Source organism: Cervus canadensis, chromosome 6, assembly GCF_019320065.1.
Source record: "Cervus canadensis isolate Bull #8, Minnesota chromosome 6, ASM1932006v1, whole genome shotgun sequence".
Lineage (NCBI taxonomy): Eukaryota > Metazoa > Chordata > Mammalia > Artiodactyla > Cervidae > Cervus > Cervus canadensis.
Genome location: NC_057391.1, coordinates 26,966,051 through 26,990,416, shown reverse-complemented (window position 1 = coordinate 26,990,416; position 24,366 = coordinate 26,966,051). Strand labels below are relative to the sequence as shown.

At 40.4% G+C, this 24,366-nt stretch overlaps 1 protein-coding gene across 2 annotated transcripts in view; it reads right to left on the bottom strand.

The window, feature by feature from the left end:
* The window catches only part of FMN1 (formin 1), a 454,272-nt gene that overhangs the window by 215,823 nt on the left and 214,083 nt on the right, over positions 1–24,366 (bottom strand). For both annotated transcript variants that reach the window (XM_043471390.1, XM_043471391.1), the window contains 2 exons: positions 14,619–15,385; positions 9,073–9,223 (listed from right to left, as the gene is read on the bottom strand). In XM_043471390.1, the coding sequence (XP_043327325.1) occupies positions 9,073–9,223; positions 14,619–15,385 (918 nt within the window). The remainder of the gene's footprint in view (positions 1–9,072; positions 9,224–14,618; positions 15,386–24,366) is intronic.

Genomic DNA, 24,366 nt, shown 5'->3' with positions numbered 1-24,366 from the left:
GAAGGCAGATTTTGGAATTTCCAAAGGTCTCGGGTTTCCTTTGCTTTTATCACAGTTGGTGAGCTTTGTCGGGCTGTGTTTACAGCCATGCAAATAAGCCTCAGCTGGAGAGAAATCTGGTCAGGCTAAAGGAAATCAAGCTCTGGGACAAAGGGTATTTTACAAAAAATTATAAGTGTAGCCACAGTCCTGGGGTCAAGCCAGACTGTCCTAGGAAACATGCGGATGGCTCTGCCTGGTGTAACCTGAACTCTGGGCTTGGCCTCTGTACCCTGGAAACTCTATCAGAAGATGGAGGGGAGGCTGGAGGGCCACACCAGCCGATAGGAGCTGGTCAGCTCAGCCATTGGCTGCCACCACCAAAGATATTTTTTATTAAGTAGAGACAAGTATGAAAAGGGAAATATTTCATCTCTGGGGGAAGAAACACAGTGTTTGAAAAGAGTATATCCATGTTATTCATTGACTAAACAAGGTCCAAATCCATGGTTTCATTCTACTCACACACTTGTACAAACTCAGCTTTCAAATGTATGTGTGAAGGTGTCCACATACAGGTATGATCTGATACTTTGCATCTCGAAAGCATCTTTAGAAATATCTGCTCCAGAGGCCATGACAGTTACCAAAATTAAGGCCAGAGAGGTTACATGATTGGACACAGTGGCTAACCAGTTACCTTCAAGACAAGACCACTGGAGCCCTTCCACTGCAGTTTTCCCCATCAGATTTCCAGTCCTTCAATACCCAAATACACAGAGAAACTTTGTTTATTTTAAAAATAACTGTCCAGTACATTTCTGTCTCTTAAGATCGTTGTTGTTGCTTAGTCGCTTAGTCATATCCGATTCTTTGTGAACCCATGGACTCTAGCCTGCCAGGCTCCTCTGTCCACGTGATTTTCCAGGCAAGAACACTGGATTGAATATGCCATTTCCTTCTGCAGGGGATCTTCCCAACCCAGGGACTGAACCATGTCTCCTGCACTGGCAAGCTGATTCTTTATCACTGAACCACCTGGAACGGCCCCTTTTAAGATGAGGGTATTATTAAAACCCTAGCAATTATTCCCTGAGCTCCCATATACCTGTGGCTCATACAACATGGTGCTTATGATTTCGGGCAGTTTGATCTATGGCTCTGAGCACAAACATGTTGAATCACATGCCTTTGTCTTGTTCAGTCGCTCAGTCATGTCCGACTCTTTGCAACCCCATGGACTGCAGCATGCCAGGCTTCCCTGACTTCCACTATTTTCCCGAGTTTGCTCAGATTCATGTCCATTGAGGCAGTGATGCCATCCAACCATCTCATCCTCTGTCACCCCCTTCTCCTCCTGCCCTCAATCTTTCCCAGCATCAGGGTCTTTTCCATCTGTCCATTTGCCCTCTAATAAATAAGACAAAAGTTGGTGACTCTTGAGTGTCCCCATCTGCAAAGGAAAAGTAATGACCATATCTTTGGAATTTATCTAATCAAAGTTTATCTTTTGACAGATGAAAGACCTAAGACCCAGAGAAGTTAAAGAATTTGCCCAAGATTCCATAGTTGGCTAAGTTCAGAACCATAAGTAGAAACCGGGTCTATGGACAACAAAGCCAGCACTCTTTTCACTAAACCAGAAAATACAATTCAGGCTTCTCCAAGTGAATATAAAGTCAGCACTTGTAGTTAAATTCAGACCAACAGACCTTTTGTCAAGTAATTAAGAGCACAGGTTCTGGGATGGTTGGTGGATTCATTTCCTTGCCACTTAACAGCTGTGTGATGCTGGGCAAGTTACATAAACCTCTAAGCTCCAGCTTCCTCACCTACAAAATGGGAATAATCATAGAATGATCTCACTGGGTTCTTATGACAACTGGGTAAGTTAACACATGCTAGGCGCATTAACTATTATTATCGCTATTGAAATCTTGTCACCTTCACTTGAAAGATTCTACGTCAATACAAGATTATTAAGGCTTCTGCCCATGTTAAGCACATACTTATGAATGTGCACATGTGGCATGGAGGCTGTTTTGACCTATGATCGTATCAGAGATGTGTATACTTTGCAAAGCATTTATGTGTTCAGTTTTGTAAGCATCCACGTGACTTGGGTTTGTGACTTAAACACACTTATAAGATCTTTGCTCATTCTTGTTATTTCCGCACATACTTCTAGCTTAGCACTGGAGGCCAGAGAAGTCACTGACACCATCAAGGTCCCTTCATTGAAACTCATTCTCAAACCACTGTCTAGCTTCAGCCAGTCACAATCTTAGAAAAGGTCTAAGTGTGTGTGTGTGTGTGTGTGTGTGTGTGTATAAATATATATATATAAATATATATATATAAATGTGTTAAGTATAAATGAATGAGGTCCAAAAACATATAGGTGAGATTTCAAAAATTTTACTCTACTAGGAGTAAAGGATAACATACTTAAAAAAAAAAAAAAACAACCATATTTAGAAGTGTTCTCTCATAGCACATCTTCTAACATCTAATCAACTTCTTTATTTTCCAATCAGAGAACCCTGAGTCTATATTCAAATACATCTTCACTCCCTTTAGATATGGACAATGTAAAGAACTCTGTGTGTGTGGTGGGGAGGGGTAGGGAGAAGGAAGGTGATCCCAGAATCAGTCTCAAAGGGGCCAAGTCTAATACTTCATGAATTTTTACACTGCTGTCATTCATTCTAAGGACTGGAACTATGCCTACTAATGATTTCTATTCTACTAATACCTATAAGTCTTTCTAATATGCATTTGGCTCCCAATACTTTGAGTGGGTAATTTGCTGTGAAATCTGGCCTCGTGGTCCAAAATAAAGAAATTTAACAAGGAGAAAGATAGTGCTGAGGGGCAGTTAACTCTCCTGTAGGTTCTCCTGCCCCGGCTCCAGGATAGAAGCTACTTTAGCACTGGAGCTCAGCATTCGAAGGTGCCCTCTTGTGGTGTGGGTAGGAACTGAACTCCTCTAGCTGGCTTGAGGTATAAACCCAGATTAAGTTACTGTTTAACAGCCAGCAAGAGAAACATAGTTGAACTCCAAGAATAATACTCAAATTCAACATTCTGAAAGAATCATTGATATCCATACTTGACAAGTTCTAACAACCATTTAAAAAAATAAGTAAATAAAGTAAAAGTACAACTTAACATTCTGGGCTGTCTTATTTCCAAATAAAATTTACAAGACAGAATTTTTGTAAGCTGGTGCTTGCCACAGAATAGAAGCTCCTGTTTGCTTTCAGTACATTTGGCCAGTCAGGGATCTTTAACCCAAAGAACAGGAAAGCCCAGATCATTCCAGATATCACTCAAAGAATCTGGACACAGCACTATATGACCTCAAGGTCATATATTGGTGCAATCAACACACGGGGCAAGTGATTTCACTCACTGCTATAGATGATAACCCCTAACCTCACTGCTCATTTTTCAAACACATGAGAAATAGAAAGGGCTGGGCAAATGCTTTCCCATTCCTGGGAGGAGGGGGGCAGGGAGGGGAATAAGGCACATACCTTACCAAGGCGGCCCAGAGAAATTATCTTTGTATACAAAAGCTGAAATTATATAAACTTGGAAGGCAACAGGTTATGAAAACCCTATAAATTTATGTTCAGGATTCCAAATGATGTTCTCCTTCCACTCTTCTCCCCTCCCCACTAAACTGAGACACCAAGTCTGGGATTTGAGAGTTACAGCTACAATCCTGGCCAAAGTGACCCAATTACAACTGAAAGCTTTTGGCTCCAGGAAGTTTCAACAGACAAGCGTCTGAGGGACCATCGCCACCCCTCCCTACACCATCACCCCCACCAACGATCAGGAAATAGCCACTATCTCATTAATTCTTAAGAAATCTCTATTAAAATGACCAAGGGAGAGGAATGATTTTTATGTATCTTACAGGGGAGGGAACAGGCACGGACATTATTCATAATTCAAAGTAAGATTGTGCCATTTCAACAGAGGAAGAATATTGGCAGGTCACGCTGATTTTCTGAACGTTGCTGGGCAAGTTTAGAAAGCAACTGGAAGGTTTATCGGAGTAGCTGCTTCTCTGACAGGCACCAGGACAAAAAATCTCAGACGATGAAAGCAGGTTTCTGGCCCCTTGTCAATGCACTGACCTACCTTTCCCCAGAATACATATAACTTAGAGATAGACACACCCAGATAAATAAGGGCGTACTGACAGTGAAAACTCTTACTTCACAGTGCAAAAAGACATATCAACCACTGTAAGATGAACTACTAGATGTCTGCAGTATGTGCCATTAAAGGAATTCTTCCACAAATACTGAAGAACAGGAATGATCTAGAGATGACCATTTGCAAAGTTTCAGGAACGGACACACTTATATTTGAAGGCCCTCTAACAGTGGTTCCTCATGCGAAGAGCTGACTCATTGGAAAAGACCCTGATGCTGGGAGGGATTGGGGGCAAGAGAAGGGGACAACAGAGGATGAGATGGCTGGATGGCATCATCGACTCGATGGACATGAGTTTGAGTAGACTCTGGGAGTTGGTGTTGGACAGGGAGGCCTGGCGTGCTGTGAATCATGGGGTTGCAAAGAGTCGGACACGACTGAGCAACTGAACTGAACTAAACAGTGGTTCCCAACCTTTTTGGCACAAGGGACCTGGTTTCGTGGAAGACAATTTTTCCATGGACTGGGCGGGGGCGTCAGTTGGGATAATTCATCACATTATATTTATTGTGCACTCTGTTGCTATTATTATTACATTAGTTCCACCTCAGATCATCAGGCATTAGATCCCAGAGGTTGGGGACCCCTGCTCTACAAGGTTGTGGGAATCAGTGATGTTCAAGAATTTCTTTACAGAGTTTTCACATTTGTTCATAAACTAAGAGATTATTACATTTCTAGAGAATACTTAAAAGTACTTTCACAATCATGATTTCATTTTATCCTCAGAACAACCCTGAAGGGTTGTTATTCCCTATTCTGTAGAGAAAGAATCAGTGTGGACAAGTTATACAACTTGCCCTGAAAGCTATCAGAGAGCAAAAACAATAGGAGGTGGTATTAAGCATTGGTGGTACAGACAAGAGATGATGTTTTGAGCTCTGGTTCTCAATTTGGTAAATGTTACGTTTGTAGTGGCACAGTGGTCTCGGGTCACAAATGAGGAAGGCTCATGTCTGAGTATGCAATAAGAATTTGTCATAGTATTTAACTTACTATAGCTGATATTTAGGATAGACAGGGTCAAAGGAAAACAGTTCCAATTCTCCATTTTATTTTATAGTTGGACTTATACCTAAAGTGTCTTTTTATTCAAAGATTTGGATTCCTATTGAAAGACCCTGAGGAAACTCTGGATAATTTCACCACGTAGGACATATTTTAGATTTGCACAAGTGTAGTTGTATCCTGTTGATGATTCTAACAATGGCTATTCTCATTTATAAATGTCAAAATCAATCACCCTAGTAAAATCTATCATCTTTAAGTATGGCAAATTACTGTTTAAATTAAGGAAAAATGAGACACATACTGAGGCTCTTCTATATCCTCTCAAGGGTCTGTCATTAATGATGACTTCCTGTGAAAAGCGTACAAACCCTAGAAGTCATCTTTATCTTTCTAGGTCTCATTTCTCATGGGCCAAAATGAAGGTACCGAATTAGTTGATCAGGAAGGCTCCTTCCAATTCTTAGACTACATCTTACTAGAAAACAGGATCCTGGCCCAGTTTAAGAAGATATGTATCAAAAAGAAAAGAAGCTACATATCTGTTTACTTAAAACCAGCACCAGTGGTGAGAACTTCAAATACTGTTACAAAAGATGGAAGTAGAAACTTGTATCTGAGTTTAGCAGAACCATGACAATTTGAACAGTTCTCAACTAAAGATGTGGGATACACAGATGGATGCACACCAGCTCTACTTAAGAGATGCTCACGTGTATGTCTCAGTTCTAGCAAAGTACCAGAGGCCAAGATTCAGAATGCTGAATTTTTAAAACTCCAACATATACTTCACCTTTGGTCACCATAAAAAGGTGTATCTGGCAAGTGTTTCCTGGTCATATTGTATGGGAACCATTCTGTGGTTCCAGTGCTCAAAGCTCCTCCACTGCTCAAAGTCCTGGTCGCTCACAATGGCTAAAACTTACTTTCATCTTCATCCTCAGAGAAAAGAAAAGAAACATCTGACTTTCAGAAGAGACCGCGGGATCCATCTTGATGTTGGATATCTGGTCATGGGCACAGAGGGAAGGAGTATAGGAGGCAGGTTCAGAGTTTTCTTGGCATTGACTCAACTCATTATTTTCTTTAAAACTTAGAATATCTCAGTTCTAAGGTGGGACGCAAGCTCACTGCAGACTTCAAGCAGCCTCAAGCTCATCAAAATCCAGTAGTCATTTTACTGGTTAGTCGCTAAGTTGTATGCAACTCTGCAACCTCATGGACTAGAGCCCGCCAGACTCTTCTGTCCATGGGACTTCCCAGGCAGAAATACTGGAGTGGGTTGCAATTTCCTTCTCCAGGGCCTCTTCCCAACCTAGTGACTGACCATGTCTCCTACTTGGCAAGTGGATTCTTTACAACTAAGCTACCAAGAAAGCTCAGTAGACCTACCTTTAAAGAAAAAATAGTGACTTCACATGTGCACAGATTCTTTGGGGTAACACCAACCTCACTGTTCAGAAAGATTAAAGAGTTTGAATGAAGGATATTTTCCCCCTCAGAAAAACATACACATCAAGTACTAACTGCCTTAGTGAAAATCCTTTGTTGACGAGGCAACCAATTATGAGATAAGAAATAAGAATAAACTAAAAAAATAATGCTTTGATGTTTCAAAAACAAATACTTCAATATTTTAAAAACTGTCATTCACCAGAACAGAAAGAATTAGCTTTATGAAGAACTAACATGTAATCAAGCATCCAGAGAGAGGAAAACACAAGGAATAACAGCAATTTTAAAAGAAAAAGAGAACAAAAGTAAATTTTATATGATATTGGGTAAGAAAACATTCAGTGGATTTCCTGGATGGTCAGAGAAAACTTCCTAGAAGAGGCAGTATGATGCCACCTTTGGAATAGAGAGATTCTGGTTCTGCCTTTTGTATAGAAACAAGTAGTCTTCTGTTCCTATAGATGGCATTTAAAAAGCAAGCTGGCCTGCAAAGCACATTTATTTCCAAGCCATAGGATTCTAACCGCACATGTATATATTTCATAGTCTATCATTTGACTTCTTGCCTGTAATTAAGTTGTTTCATGCAATATGTCCTCTTAAAAGATTTGTTCTGATATTTAATTATAATTGGGATCACGTTGTTTTATCAGGAAAACTGATAAATTCCATCAAACAAAACAAAAAATTCCATCAAACTTAAGAGGTAACAAACTTTGATCAAGATTTTCATGTATGATTCAAGTCAGTAGTCCAATTTGACTTGATTAAACAGAAAACTGCATTCAGACTTTTGCCATTTCCCCCATCATGAGGCATAGCAGATTTCTCAATCATAATGTTATTTGAGATACCAACCAATGCATGAACCTCAGTGTATAATTTAACAATGAAGTGTTGATGAAACTCTCATTCGATATTATACACTTTCAAAACACTTCTTCCAATCCTCTTAGATTTGAATTTCACAGTAACCTGATGGCTCAGGTAGACTCAGGTATTGTTAATCCTGTCTTAAAGAGAAGGGAGAATATGGCCTGAAGAAGTGAGACAAGCTGCCCAAATCACATCGTAAATCAACAGCAGAACCAAGTACTGCAAAGCTGACCCCTGAACAACTAAGGAGTTAATCTGCATATAGCTTAGAGTCAGCCCTCAGCACCCATGGATTCAGCCCAACACAGACTGTTTAGGACTAAAGCATTTACTCCTGAAAAATATCCACGTCCAAGTGGAGCCATGCAGCTCAAACTCACACTGTTCATGGGCCAAGTGATTTTCCTCAACACCATCTATGTCGTCATCACAACACAGAGGCAGAGAAAGAGCAGCAGGGGCAGCAACAGCGGCGAAACAAGAGCAGCAATCACCAGCTGAGGGCCGACGGGGTGCCAGGCACCACGGGAGCACACTGCAGACGTGGCCTCATTTGATTCTCACTTAGAACAACAGGGACGGATGTTGTCACATGTGACGCTGCTTAGGGGGACGCGGCCAGTGAAAGGACTCTGACGTGGGTCACACTGTCAGTGCAAGGCACCCTGGCCACCCACCTCCACACCTGTCTGACTGCTTGAGAATCCTGATCTTGTTCTCTGAGGGATGGCTCATGGCCTCAGATTTTTAGCCCTCAAGCCTGCTCAGAGGTCACCTTCTCCATGAGGACTACTCTGAACACTCTGTATTCAAACCTGTAAGCCATCCCCCCACTTCTCCCAAAGTTGATCCTCCTTATGCTGCTCTCATCACATGATTTGACTTTTTGTTTTTGATGTTGATGGTTTATATAATCTGCACAGGGCAAGGATCTCTGTTTTGTTTTTTCACCAATGTACCACAGGTGCTCAGACAGTGCTATCCTATAGAACTTTCTGTAAAAACAAAAATTCTCTTTAATCTGCTGTATGGTAGCCACCAGCCAGAAGAATAAAACTGAAAAGTAGCAAATGCCACTGAATATTTAAATGTATCTAATTTTATGACATAACCTTGTCACATGTGGCTAAGGAATACCCTACTGGATAGCATGGGCCTAAAACAAAATCTAGCACAAATACACTCTCAATAAATAGTTGTTCAATGAACAAATTTATAAATAAGTAAGGCATATTTTCCACATAGCCTACAGAACACTTTTCACTAAATTTTTTTTTTAATAGAATTCATGGCTGGAAAAAAAGTTCAGATTAAGAAAATAGTTTGAAAATTCAGACAATATGAACAAAATAGTAAGTACAGATTTCTCAAACTATTGGCTCCTTGATGTCATCTGTGACTCAAAACCTTCCAAAACATTTTTTTTGAAAACAGAGGGGAAGCAAACCAGCAGCATATAATGAAACCCCATGTAGGACAAAAAATAGTGATATAGTTATGATTACTATAGCCAGGCAATACCTTTTTGACTTTGTTTTTTTTCTCATAGGTCTCTGAGAGAGGTTTTTTCTTCTGCTGAGTTGTGTCTTTGGAGAATAAATACTCAAATTCGCTAGTATCCCGAATATCAGGTTCTTCTAAGGAATCCCATAAAGTTGGCGTAGAATTTTGGCTTAAAAGAGAAAATGGCAAGTTAAATGTAAGAACCAAACAAAAGAGAATAGAACACAGCGACGTCCTTAATTCATTTTTTAACTCCTTTAAAAACTCTAATAAAGCTTGAAGAAAAGCTTCCTATGATTATACATTTTTAAATCAAAATATACTACGAAGCATTAAAGCAAACACAGGTTTCCAAAAGAGAACGGTCCTTGTGTGAGTACACGTTGGTGTGAGCAAGAACCAGAGAAACCCCGTGGGGCCAGAACTCCTGGGGTGTGTAAGCCACCCCTCCCTCAGTCTGTCGCATTTTCACGATGGGTAAAAATGGGCATTGTATAAAGGCTGAAAGTGAAGTGAAAGTGAAAGGGTTAGTCGCTCAGTCCTTTGTGACTCTTTGTGACCCTACACACAGACTGTAGCCCGTCAGGCTCCTGTGTCCATGGGATTTCCCAAGCAAGAATACTGGAATGGGTGGCCATTTCCTTCTCCAGGGGATCTTCCCGTCCATGGGATTGAACCATCGTCTCCTGCATTGCAGGCAGATTCTTTACCATCTGAGCCACCATTCTGAGACATTCCATGGGATAATTCCTAAATGTAATGAAAATGGAGTGATAAAGTGAGGATTTATCCTTCTGTAGATTTTTTTCTAAACACTTCAAATACGGTTTTTGGGTTTAGCTCACATCAACTAAGTACAGGACCCTTATATGTATATATACTCATATATATATATATATGAATAGGCTGTGCTCATTTAGAAATATTTGATTTAAAATACACTATCTCAACAATAGTATTAATAAAAACAAACAATGCCATTGTACCAGCCCCCACAGAGATCAGCTAAAGCACCCATGTGGAGCCTGTTTTGTTTGTTTTTTTTCTCTCTAAAAACAGGTACAGCCTAGTTTTGAAACAAAGGAAGGGAAGAAGATATGGGAAATCAAGTTCAAAAGAACTGTCTCTGAGAATGGCCTTCGATGGATTACTATTCAGGCTCCTTTTAGTCAGAACATATTTTCTCCTAAATATCTACTTTCTTAACTTACTTTCTCACCTTATTTTTAAACACTTTTAATGCCCAAAGACAGTTAAAAAAAAAAAAAGTCTTATCTACCCATCAAATAGACACATCAAATGTGTATGTTTGTTATGGTCCATAATATCTACAAATACTTATCTTTGTTTCGATACATATTTTCCCAGTGAATGAAAAGGAAAGGAACTACTATTACACAGTGTGGCCCATACAGTTTTTTGATACTAAATGACGATTTTTTTTGTATTTGAAACTGTTGGCAACACTGTCTTTTCAGGCCTGAGTGTTCACATTTTGCTATGTGTCTGCCTTTCCTGTGAAATATGACATTTGGGTTCTTGACCATAACAAAACTGAACATTTGCTTTTCTCCACTTTTTGTGTTTTCCTATTATTATTTCTCTAACATAATATTTGAGGTATTTAAGAACATATATGTGACATCTGTAAGTTATAATGTATAATAGATAGTGAGTACCTGTGAAATCATCACCCAAGGGCTAGAACATTCCCAGTGAGGTACATCCATCTGCATGTGCTCCTTCCTCAGCACCACTCCTGCCCCCACTCACTTAACTTCAGTTCACAACATGAACACCTTTAATGTTAAATGCTTTTCTCAGCTGCTCTTGGCAAAGGGATTCTTGGTGGGAGAAGACAACCAGGAAATTTTGGAGCATGCTGCCTCAGACCTGCTGGACAGGGCCTCAGGAAGGTTCTGGGAAGCCAAGGAGAGGGTCCCGTGAGGGAGGTAATGTCATGCACAAGGAAGATTATTCAGACCCATGCCCCCACCTCCTGCACCTGTACCACCTGGCCCCAGCTCCAAGGACTCTGAGCTCAGCTCCGGATGATGTGGGCTGTACCTCACTCATATGCTGAAGTAAATTGGCTTTGGCAGTCATGTTGAGCACCTCGTGACCATTTCCAACATTATTTCTATGGGAAAAGGCATTTCCAAAAACGAATCACAGAATTTTGGAATACCACTTCTCAGCAGGTTGCAGGCAACTGGGTTGGTGGGGCAGTAACAAGGGGTTGCTCACAATGGACCGTCTGCCATCACGGTCAACTTTTTCCTGACCACTGAATCAATTTTAGCTCAAAAGAAGAAGAGGAAGAGGAAGGCAGGAGGAGGAGGAGGTGAGGGGAAAAATAATGGAGAGGGGAAGGATGTAGGCATAAGCCGGAAGGAGAGTGGAACAGGAAGAGGGAGGAGGGAGAGGAGAAGATACTTTCTCATTAGGAAGGTACTTATGAGGAAGCCAAAAAAGGGAGTTGCATGAGTATTTTTCCTTAAAAAAATAAAATAAAATAAATGGCTTTTCCCTACTCTAGAAACAGAAAACAGACATCAAAGAAAGCAAAACAGCATAAGTTTAAAGTCACGTGAGCTGGAGGAGAGGCAGTGTGTATATAATAGAGAAAATTCATTTTTTATTCCTAATTCCTCAGAAGACCAAGATCAAAATTTATCATGTATATTATGAAGTACTTACTCCTCTGGTGATAGAAATAGCACCTCTTTCCAAAGAACAATCCCAAATAATTTTACTTCTGCCCATAATGAATAGTACACAGCATCTTCAGACCATTTTAACTTAAAAGATGTAGTCATGCTCTGAGGTACAAAGATATTTTGAGAGACCCATAATAAGAAACTAAACCCCTGTGCCTAGAACTCAGGCTCAGAGCTGACATGTTCACCAAGCAGGGATTTCCTGAAGTCTCAGGTCAGGAAAGTTGGTACATTCATCTAACTTTTCATTTAGCTCAAAATGGACTTGCTGGTAGCAGCAGGACTTCAAACTCCATATGCAGTTCTCCCTCTGCACCCAGCAGTGTCCACATTTCCCCGTTTTATAAGAAAGTTAGTCGTTTTGGATTAGAGGTCGGTCCTACTCCAGTCTGAGCTCATCTTAACCTACCTAATCACAGCTTCAGCAGGCCTATTTACAAGTAAGGTCACAGTCTGAGTTAAGGGGGAGGGGTCTAGGCCATTAGTAAATCAATTTGGGGGGAAGCAATGCAACTCATAACAAAACCAAAGCCCTAGATTTATGGTGAAGCTGGTAAGAACTTGAGCATTCAATTGTTTTCTCTTTCAAAATGTTCAACTGCATAAGGACAGAAAAAAATGCAATGATTACCTCCAGCTTGTCTTTGTTGTCTTAAACAGTGAAGAACTCACATCTCCTAGTTGCTACTATTACGCCACTGATATGGTCCAGGCTATTATTTGCTCATGAAGTCTTACGGGAATGACGCGGAGGCAGGTTAGGGAGACCCAAGTATGGAATGGCTCTGTGTGCCCTCAGAACACACAATGCCAGAGCTGATGGGTGAGCTTCATCACCCTGGAATGACTGCACATTAATCTGAGAGCACTAATAAGGTAACACAGCTCCAAATACTCTGAGAAATAATTTCTTAGGAAATGTCAGCTGAGCCTTGAGTGGGAAAAGAGGAATGCTAGTACACTGGTTAATGGTAGGAGCTATTTCAGGACTATTTCATGGTTTTTTAATCGTTCATTTGGGAAGTTTAAATATAGAGTATTAACTAAAAAAAAAATACATTTGTGGCTCTTATTTTTTGATGAGAGGAAAGGGGTCAAATACAAAGCATACAATCAACTTGGTTCACCACATGCTACTGTCAAGGTATGCCCCATCTCTCCTAGAGTGATTTCCATTTACTTGCTCATCAAACTGCATGTTATTTTGTTCAACATCCTGCCGTTTCTAAGCAGAATGTTACAGAAATAGAAAAATTTTAAACCACATCTTAATTTGGGGAATAAGTTCGAAAATTTAAGTGTGAAAATCTATTCTATGTTTGCTGTTCTTTGCCAACAAATGAACTTCACACCTGAAGAACAGTCAAGAAGCCACTCAGTATCTTTCTTATTGTCCGCCTGATGGGCTCCAAAATGAGGCAGAAGAAATCCAATCAGATCTGTTTGAGTGGAAATTTTCAAGCAAGCATCTCTTGCTGCCTTATAGACCCACCTTAACAACCTACACAAATGGAAGATGCTTTTTAACTACCTACCTATTGGCACTTTCTCTAGAGGGCAACAAAGTATAAAAATGTGACTGCACTCAGTGGTGAGGGGTATCAGAGTTCAAGCAGACAGAATTGATATTTTAATACTCCCCTCTAAACTCAACATTCAGAAAACTGAGATCATGGCATTTGGTCCCACCACTTCACAGCAAATAGTTGGGCAAACAGTGGAAACAGTGACAGACTTTATTTTTGGGGGCTCCAAAATCACTGCAGATAGTGACTGCAGCCATGAAATTAAAAGACACTAGCTCTTTGGAAGAAAGGTTATGACCAACCTAGACAGCATATTAAAAAGCAGAGACATTACTTTGCCAACAAAAGTCCATATAGTCAAAGATATTCATGGTGTTTCCAGTAGTCATTTATGGATATGAGAGTTGGACTATAAAGAAAGCTGAGTGCCAAAGAATTGATGCTTTTGAACTGTGGTGTTGGAGAAGACTCTTGAGAGTCCCTTGGACTGCAAGGAGATCCAACCAGTCCTTCCTAAAGGAAATCAGTCCTGAATATTCATTGGAAGGACTGATGCTGAAGCTGAAACTCCAATATTTTGGCCACCTGATGTGAAGACCTGACTCATTTGAAAAGACCGTGACGCTGGGAAAGATTGAAGGCGGGAGGAGAGGGGATGACAGAGGATGAGATGGTTGATTGGCATCACCGATTCAATGGACATGAGTCCGAGTAAACTCTGGGAGTTGGTGATGGACAGGGAAGCCTGGTATGCTGCAATTCATGCGGTTGCAAAGAGTCGGACACAACTGAGCAACTGAAATGAACTGAACTGAACTGACTTGAAGAGTTAATGACTCAGCTATGTCTGGTTCTTTGAATACAAAATGAAAAATTACACCTACTTGCTGAATATACACATCATAGGGCTGATGATACTATCTTAAAACAAGACAGATATTCTAAAAATCTTCAGTGAACCAGAAGTATAGATTCAGGCTCGGTGTCTTTATGATTTTGCACTAATTTCAGGGATACAGGAGGAAATCCTAACTTAGCTCTGGGCTCTTCTCCCATCCAGCAAATGAATATATGCCTTTGAGAAGGGTCTGACATAGAACATGTCATTTCTCACAGCCATCAATCCATAGAGAACAGAGAAGACCTGGTGGGGACATTCTTCCCCAAACATTCCAGCCTCATTGATCCAAGGCATTCACTACCATGTTTGAGAATGAGTGTCACACTACAAAGACACTGAACTCATAAGAATACAACATCACCTGTGCAAAATCCTGCAAATTCACAAGCTGAAAATGGACCAGGGAGTTGAATTTACCTCTTATCACTTATTTGTATCCTAGTCCAGTACAGAGGCTTCATTGGACAACTGGGTTCAATGGCTGGCTTCCGAGGACACTGGCTAGAAGAAGGGCCAACTCCGAAGAAGAGTCCAGGAGGAGGTGGGGGTGCAAGTCCTGGGGGTGCTGGAGCAGGAGGAGGACCCCCGCTACTGGGCAGAGGGAGAGGAGGAGGGAGAGGCGGGGGCGGCGGGGGTGGGGGAGGTCCTGCACTTGGAGGCAGAGGAGGTGGTGGAGGCGGGGGCGGTCCAGTATTCACAGGCGGCGGCGGAGGTGCTGGTGGCAAAGGTCCAAGTCCAGGTTGGAGGGGAGGCGGGGGAGGGATGGCTGCTGGCAGTGGTGGGGCAGGAGGGGGAGGGGGAGGGGAAGGAGTTGCTCTCTGCTGATTCAATGAGCTGCCTTCCGCAGGTGGTACGCAGGTGTCTTTGTTGTCACTTGGGGGAGAGAGCTGGCTTAAAGAGGAGATGTTCAGCTTTTTAGGTATTATTTGGTTACTTCTGGTTGTCTTGCCTTCACCTTCGCAGGGTTTGAGGAAAGTCTCTCTGTCTGTCTGGATGCACACATTTCTGAAAGTCTTTGGAGGGCAGTCATCATCCGTGGAGACACACACATCTCTCATCTCTTCGCATCCTCCTTGCCGTCGGTGTTCTATCTCGTGTTTGAGATTCTCAATGGTTTCCTCTAGTCTTGCTGTTATCACTGCATGCTCGCCCCGGATGTGAAAGGCTTGAAGTTCAAACTGAGCCTGTAGGGATATCAATGGGAAAGGAAGCAAAAAATTTATAAAAGATCAATGATCAGAAATAAAATATTCAATAGCATCCCCATACCACCAAAGCATAAGGCTGCACAGACATGGAAAGACAAGAGTCATTCTGAGAATCCTGCAGGGTGTAAATTTCACCTTAGGAATTTTCCAAGGATTTAAATAGCTGGAGTAAAAACATAATTTCATCCAATCTGAGCTCACAGGCAACAATAACCATGGATTAAGGATAAACGTAAAACAGTCATCTAAGAACTTCTACTGGTTTTAATATCAAATGCAAAAGAAAACTTTTAATAAAGATTTAAACATGCTTGAATATACCTTTCATTACTTTTGATTTGAGAAAAAGAACAAAAGAAGGTTTGGAGATCCTTTTGGCTAGGAGCTGCTATTCTCATGGTCATCCATAGAATGTCTCCCCTCTGGAGTTTCCAAAACAACACAGCAGAAAGGAAAAACTCAGGAAGAAGTTATGATGCATGTGCTTTTTTTTTTTAAAGTTTCCATATCAAAGTTGCCCACGATCAGTATTTGCGTCTGTTTTATAATCATTCATAATATAGTAATAAAAAAAAAAATTTAAGTGCAAAGAAAATGAACCTATTAAGATCTGCTATCAATATACTCTATATTTTAAAGTATAAGATATCTGTCTTTTTAATGCTTATCTTTTCAGTTATGTCAATGCCTTGAATCCATTACTTATCACTTACCAGCACAAACTAGCATACCCTTGGTTCTTAACTAGTCCATTTCCCAGCATTTGAAATTACTTAGCCTTTTACAGTTAACTGGGAGGCAATCATTTACAAGTTCATTAGTTTTTCTAAAATTCAATTTAATAGTAATTAAATATTTCTGGTGAACCTGTTTAACTTCTTTCTTCCCCATCAGACTGCAGACTCCACAAGAAGAAATCAGGGGCAGTATCTGTGTTTTTATTTCTGTACCCCAGCAGCTAGAACAGCAAATACACGGCACTGATGAGATGGGTGGATAAAAACCACTGTAACAGTCATATTCAGTCACTGTCCCAAGAGCCTTCATTATGGCTTATAAGATGTTCTTCACTGTAATTTCAGTCCACAAATATCTAGAACACCACAGTATATATAAGTACAGTTATATCTTACATTAAAAAGGTGAAGAAATATTTTCAATGGCCTAGTCTGTCAAGGTCAGGACACACGAAAAGGTGACATTGTTTGGAACATTATTTCTCAGTAAGTGTTACTCTTGTTGAGGATAATAGTAGAGGAAGCGATGAATAGATTTCTAATCATTCTTAAAAATTTCCAAACAATGTCATCTTTGTGGAGTGATGGGCATAAAACTAGGAAAGCTTCAGCAATCAGGATGAACGATGCACTACAAATACAAAAGTCCACCCAGTCTTTCATGAGTTCTACTATCTGAAAGGAACGTCAAGCTTCATTCAACTATGTGATCAAGATCATCTTTGTGTGGACATCCTACCCATCTCCATCTCCCTCTCCCTCCCCTGCCCACCTCCACCGGTATTTCAGCCCTGATTACCATCCTGAATTATCACCAATATTTAAATTTCATTTTAGTGCCGACTTTAGTTCTGCCATAGCAAACTAAATGTTGAATGTTTTTCCTGACTAACTTGTTCACCTGAGAAGGTGAACAGTCAGATAATATTCATTTATTATTTATTTGGCTGCACCGGGTCTTAGTTGTAGCATGTAGGATTTTTAGTTGTCGCACACGAACTCTTAGCTATGGTATGTAGAATCTAGTTCCCTGACCAAGGACTGAACCTAGGCCCCCTTCATTGGGAGAGCAGAGTCTTCGCCAGTAGACTACCAGGGAAGTCCCAATAGTCAGATAATGTTGATGAGCCAATAATTTTACACAATCTTCACCTTCTTATTAATATGAAAGAGTTACAAAGACATGCTCCAAAGGGGAACTTTTTTCTCTCACACAACTGGATGATATCTACACAAAGGTCCCCACCTCTCCCATTTCCCACTTCTCAACCAGTGATCTTTTGAGTTGGCTGAATCTGGTGTACACATCGATACAGACCACTTTGAAGGCTCTGTAATTCATCTGCTTAGTGTCCTGGGTAGAGCACAAATTGGTTAGGCTACTTAACCTCTCTCTATATCAGTTTCCTCGTACAGAAAATGAGGGTAATGACAGAACCTACCTCACAAGGTTAGGAGAAGAACAAGAGTTAGTATATGCAAAACCAGACAGGAGTGTCTGGAACACCAGAGGAAATACAGAAGCTTGCTACAATGGTAGCATTAATGGTATCACCACCAATGGTATTACTCCTTATGGTAGTAATAATACAATGGTATCATTTTGTCTCTTTGCTGCCTGACAGATCACGGAGGCCAGTGGCCATGTCACCTTGCTTTCAGCTCTCAGCGTGTTTTCCAGCACCATGCTCTATCCCTCTAAAGCAAAAAATAAAGATGCAAAAATACTTCTTTAATCCCTTCTAGCTGTTGCGCTTTCTTTTCTCACCCTCCCTCTTTTTCTTCAGTTTTTTTTTTTTTTTAAGAAAACACACAACTCTTGTATTATCTATTTTCTTATCCATGCTTCTTTCCACCAATGACACCTTGCTGCTAGCCCCACTATATTACTGAAACGCCATGAATTGAGTGTTAAATTTGATCAGCACCTTTCAGTGATTTTGCCCTCTCAGCTGCATTGTTAAGGTTGACTGCTGCCTTGCCTTGAATTTCTCTCTACTTCCCTGATGGTCAAAACTCTCCAGCCGCCCCTATTTTCTTCCTATTTCTTGGCTCTCTCCAGTCAATCAGTGGACTCCTCTCCCTCCATCATCCCTTAAATGTTGTTCCCCAGGCATGCTCCTTCCCATTCTACCTTTCTCACACTATACAATCTCTCTCCATCATCTTGCATACTTATAAGGTAAATGACAGTCACTGACTCTATCACAACTTCCCAACTGGTATCTTAAAACCACAATTCCAACTATCCTCTGGAACTGGTCTACCTGAATATTTTTTAATCAGCCACCTCAGAGTCAGTATGTCTGAAAAAAGGAACTCATGATGTCAAAGCTCAGTCTCCTCCTCCTCTGAAATTCTTCTTTGCAATTAATAGCATCAACATCCTCTCAATGATCTCTTTCAGAAACCTGGATATCATGATGAATTCCTTGTTCTCTCTTATTCCTAACAGATTATCAACGAGTTTCATTACTTTCTCTGATTCATTCCTTACCTGCTACCCCAATGCCTCAACTCTTCATTGGGTCTTAGTTACCTGGACAGTGACAAGAGTCACCTCAATAATATTCCTGATCCTGGTTTAGACACATTCATTCCAAGATGATTTTTTTTTTAAATTCATATCTTTATTCCTTAAAATCCCTTCAACAACTAGCCATTACTTATAAGCTAACATCAAAATTGTTTAGCATGGCCACACTGAAAACTCTTCTGTGTTTGCCCATTTTGTCCACTCTTGGCTCCTGCCTTTTCTCCAAATATGTCCTAGATTCCAGTTCTATATAGCTTCTCTCTCTCCCAGGACCATACTCGTGCACATGGCCTTTGCAAATACTGTCCTCTCTCAACACCTCTCCTGTCTACTGCAAACACCCAAGGTAAGGGGACAGATTGCCAAACACAGATGCCATGGGTGGCTTCCTCACAAACTGTATTGACTAATATAAAGAATAACCAAATAAGAACCATTAAATGCCTATGTATTCCATATCAATACGCCCAAATAAAGAAACCAGTTACCTTTTTTCTTTGCTCTTACCTTTGCTCTTCCTTGTTTCACAACTCGTTTTGATCATTCCAATTTCGTGTGCAGAAGCTCAACATGACATAGTAATTCAAAGTGATTAAAGTAATCATTCTCTATCTGTCCATGTTTAATTGTCATTTAGTCACTCAGTTGTGTCCTACTCTTTGCTACTCCATGGACTGTAGCCCACCAGGCTCCTCCATCCATGGGATTTCCCAGGCAAGAATACTGGAGTGAGTTGCCATTTCCTCCTCCAGGAATCTTCCCAACCCAGGGATCAAACTCATGTCTCCTACATTAGCAGGTGGGTGCTTTATCACTGAACCACCAGGGAAGCCCCTCCACATGTAATAGGAAGAACAAATCTGATTCCATATTAGACTGTTCTTTTGCTTTAACCTATGTGCTTCGTTGCCTGTGCTTAGTCATGCTGGCTCTGTACCTTTTATAAAAAAATGTTGTCTATAGTCTGAAATAGACAGGACAGCTTATTCTCAGGGATCTGACCTTTAAGAGTCCATTCATAAACAGAAAAAACTTGCAATAACAAAGAATAGTGTTTGTCTTGTTGCAGGTTTACAGGAACATTCTGACCTAATCTACATGGACAGAGGCAAGAACAAAGGATTCTGACACCAGTAAGTTGGCAACAATTGATCATGCCCCTCCCCCACCTCGCCTATAAAAGTGCTTTGCCGAAACCCTTTGGAGAATCAGGGGCTTTGGGGGCATGAGCTGCCTGTCTCCTTGCATGGTCCTGCATTAAACCTTTGATCTCAACATGTTTGGCCTCACTGTGTGCTGAGCACACAAACTTGCATTCAGTAACATATATCCTATCAATTATTTCAAATTGTTACTGGCTCTATTACAAATGGGGCTTTCCAGGTGGTGCCTGCCAATGCAGGAGATGTAAAAGATGCGAGTTCGATCACTGGGTCAGGAAGATACCTTGGAGCAGGAAATGGCAATCCACTCAGTATTATTACCTAGAAAATTCTATAGACAAAGGAGCCTGGCAGACTATAGCATGAGGTCATGAAGAGTCGGGCACGACTGAGCACGCAAGCGCTATTACAAATAGACATCTCAAATCTGTGCATATCCATAAATCAAGCCTTCGGGAAAAGTATCTTTTAACACTTTTTCACTCTACTTTCTGTGCCACTTTTACTTTGTACCTGGAAATCATATACCGTTTTCCCTCCTTTATCTAGAGCCATAGCTAGAAGGACTGTTAATGATTTGATGAATCAAATACAGAGAGTAGAACTTTCCGTTCAATAGTCATGTACTCCCAGGCACGACCCTGGATATCTTTATGAAATGTCAAGTCCAGACTCTCACAGTCAAAATTACAGATAAGGCTGGATCAAGGGAACATAATGCTTTTAAAATGGACTGACTCTCCTTTCAGTCTCCTTTACTTTTGCACTGAACATGCTGTTTGTACATGGTAGATAAAACGACTGCAAACCTTCCAATCATTTTAAAATAAATGTTCTTTAGGACATAGGAAGCATTACAAGTTTCTCTTTCCCCAACCTTCTCTGCTAAAAGTCTGTTGTTTTTCTGCATTCACCCTAACATCATTTGAAAGGAGACAGGTCTAAGTTTTGACATCTTTCCAATCTCCTCTAAGTTTTATCTCCAATTGCACCTGAATTTTTATCTATCTTCCATTATTTTTAACTTGATTGATTCTATTACTTTCATTTTCAATCACATTCTCTTCCCACCCGCCACAGTCTATTAGTCTATATCCATTTCCTTCTAAGCAAGATGCAAATTCTCAATCTTTAAGAGAGCAATCCCAATTAAAACACTGTTCCAATCACCCTTTTCCTTGATTGACACTTTTTATCTGTTTAAGGTAATGGTTCTCAGGCTGCTACCAATTAGAAATATCTAGAGAGCTTTGTAAAAAACTCCTGATGGGGCAATCTCAAAAGATAATCATTCAATTGATCTGAGATGGTGCTCTTACACAGGTGTCCTTAAAGCTCCCCCAAAGGATTCCTGGGCAGCCAGAGCTGAAACCAGAAGTAACTGTTCTAAATCTTTATTCTGCTCCAAATACAGCTGAGATAGTATGGCACTACAACATTGGTGGAATTTTTTTGGCAATAACTTTTAACTTGGGTTATTGCAGAATCTCCAAAAGAATATGTGTTACTTGAAAAAGTCCCTTGGTAATTCTGATATATCCCTATAAAGAGACTATCCCTTCATTAGCCATATTGAGAATAGTTATTTCATGCAGCAGATAAGCCTAAATTCTTTCCATGACACTCATGGCTCTTTAAAACCTGCCCTCCACTTACTTTTCCAGATATTTCTTTATAATTTCCCTATGTTGCACCAGTACAGATTCAAACATCCCATTAACTCCCACATCTTTATGCTTTTGCACACGCTGCTTCCTCTCTGTGAAACACCCTTTCCCTCTATTTTTGCCTAGTGAAGGCCCTGAAGGAAAACTCACTCCATTGCAACTGAACCTTCTGGCTTCAACTTTTCTTGATTCTTCCTGACAAAAGTTTTCCTTTGACTCTGTTGCCAAAGAACTTCCTAGGTTCACATCACATTACAGTCACTTAGGTTTATCTTCTTTGCAAATCTAAAAGCTCCAGGCAGTTGGGGACCATGCCTTATTCATGCTTGAACTTTCAGAACACTGTGCACTGCTTGGCTAGTTAGTGATCCTTAAATGCTTATTGAATTGAATTATTTCTTTAGCTTTAAATATTAAGACTTCCTTGTACCTCTGTATTACCCAACCAACTAGACTCAAAAGCCTAATAAAATGTAAAAACAGAGAGACATGTGGTCCCCTTCCTTCCCTGGCGGCTCAGACAGTAAAGAATCTGTCTGCAATGTGGGACACCAGGGTTTGATCCCTGGGTTGGGAAGATCCCCTGGAGAAAGAAATGGCAACCCACTCCAGTACTCTTGCCTGGAGAATTCCAAGGACAGAGGAGCCTAGTGGGGTTCTGTCCATGGGGTTGCAAAAAAGTCGGACACGACTGAGCGACTAAAACAAGCACAACATAAACTATGAGATTTCATTGTTGTTAATTACCTAGAAAGTTCAAATAAAACCTCTACATTTTTTTAAGTGTGGGTCTAAAAATTAATGTTGATACTACTTAATTTTAACAATTCAAAATATTTAGGGTAGATAAGTGTTCTCGTCACAATAAGCTTAAAGGTTATTCCCATAAGTATAGTGAACTATGCAGTAGAATCCAACAGTATTTGTCATTCTATCCTGATTAGGAATTGGGCTCCAGGCAACTCCTGCAGTCCCCCCAGGGACTGGTCCTCCCTCCCCCTACCAAATTCTCATTTTTTTAAAAAATATCTTCCACATTACCACTGCTCAGAGATATCATCAAAGGAACACACTGTCCTGAAACCCAAACAACAGAGGGAGACTTTGCTTGTCTGGCCCCCACAAATACGTCTGTCAAAAAGAATTGGAAGAGTGCCTATTGATGAAAGACATCATGGTGGTGCCAAGCACTGAGCAAAAATCACCCATTAACACTCTGTTGTTATGAACATCCTCTCCCAGTGGTGCTGCCAGGGGCCACTAAAAATTCAGGTTATCTGCTACACAATCTAAGTCAACTTTTCCCAGGGGCTCTTGGAAATTCTAAATTCTTCCAGGTTGGGGAAAGCCATTCCAAGGGACTGCACAGAAGCACAATGAAACTGCACCACTTCAGGCAAGTTCTAAGACAGTAGCAATTTCCACAGCCACAACTTCACCCTATCTCTTTCTCTTCAACTTTCCAGAATACAGACAGTCCTGCTCATGAATGCTATATAAACAAGCAAAGCACAGTATCATCTAAGCCATACAAAGAAACAGTCCCAGCTCTCATGAATGCAAATCAACATGGGAGGTCAAGCAGACTCATTACATCTCTGAAATCATACCAGTGGTTCAGCCTGCAGTTCAGATAAAGTTGAGCATTACATCTGAAATGTGATAGCTATTCCAGACAGGATTCTGAAATATACTCTGAAAATAAGCAAATAAAATTATGGATAGTCGTCCAAGGAAATAGGAAGTCAAACAGATAAATCTTTGAAATCTGTACTCAAGTTCCTACCTGGAAAACAAGATAAAACCTCATTGTAGCTAGCTAGAGTGTTCTTGTGAAACAGAAGAAATAAAATCATGACTCATGGGGGATTCTAATAATGTTTTCTTTCTAAGCTATTAATATCACTAAATCAGTGTAAGTCACAGAACAGATATACCTTGGGACATCCATGGAAATGACTTGCAAGGTTTTTTCCTCTAAAAAATAATTTGAAATCTAATAAGCAAATCCAAGACTGCATACTTTTAGGCAAAGAACCAACATACTAATTCCTTCTCTATTAGGAAAGAGGACTTGGAGTTTTATGTTGTGTTATTTTATTGTCACTAATGAAGCTGCATCTAGCCCAGTAAGGTATGTATGACACATTCCAGAATACGTATGCATTTAGAAGCAACAGATGCTAAACCCTGGTCCTTAATACTGTGACAAATTGAGGTTCTTCAAGTAATCACAGCAATCACATTACTGTTTCTTTCTCAATTCATTCATTGTCTATGAGGAGTCATCACCCTATGGCCAGTGCCCATCTGTCCACTAGTATCATTTTGGCAAGTAATTGAAGTAGGTTCCTCAATTAGGTTTGCTTCACATATTCTCAACTTTGCCTTTTTTTGTCATTTAAATGTCATTTAAATAGCATTATCAAGTAGGAGCAAGTGAGGAGCTAGTTGCTGAATTCTTTTTGGCATTAAAAGTGAAATTTATGCCTAAGACTGTAGGACTACTGATTAGAAAAATAGTCTCCACATCTTTTACCAACGTAATAGAAAGCTTTCTGCTAGCAAGAAGTTCAGGGGAGTGGTTGTAATAAATTTCCTATTTGTAGGCTTACTTTTCATAGTGATGTTGTATGAACCAGAGACACATTGAACAAGGCTTCATTATATCAAATGAGATGAGACTCTGGTCTCTCTACCATCTAACTTTCAATCTAGCTTTAATGAGCATTTACAATGCACTCAATCTTGCAAATGTATATATATAGAAACAAGTCAGACTTTGAGAGGCTCAAATTCCAGCTGAGAAAAGGTATTCATTTGAGTTGCTCTTAATTTTCAGGAAAGCTGAGCT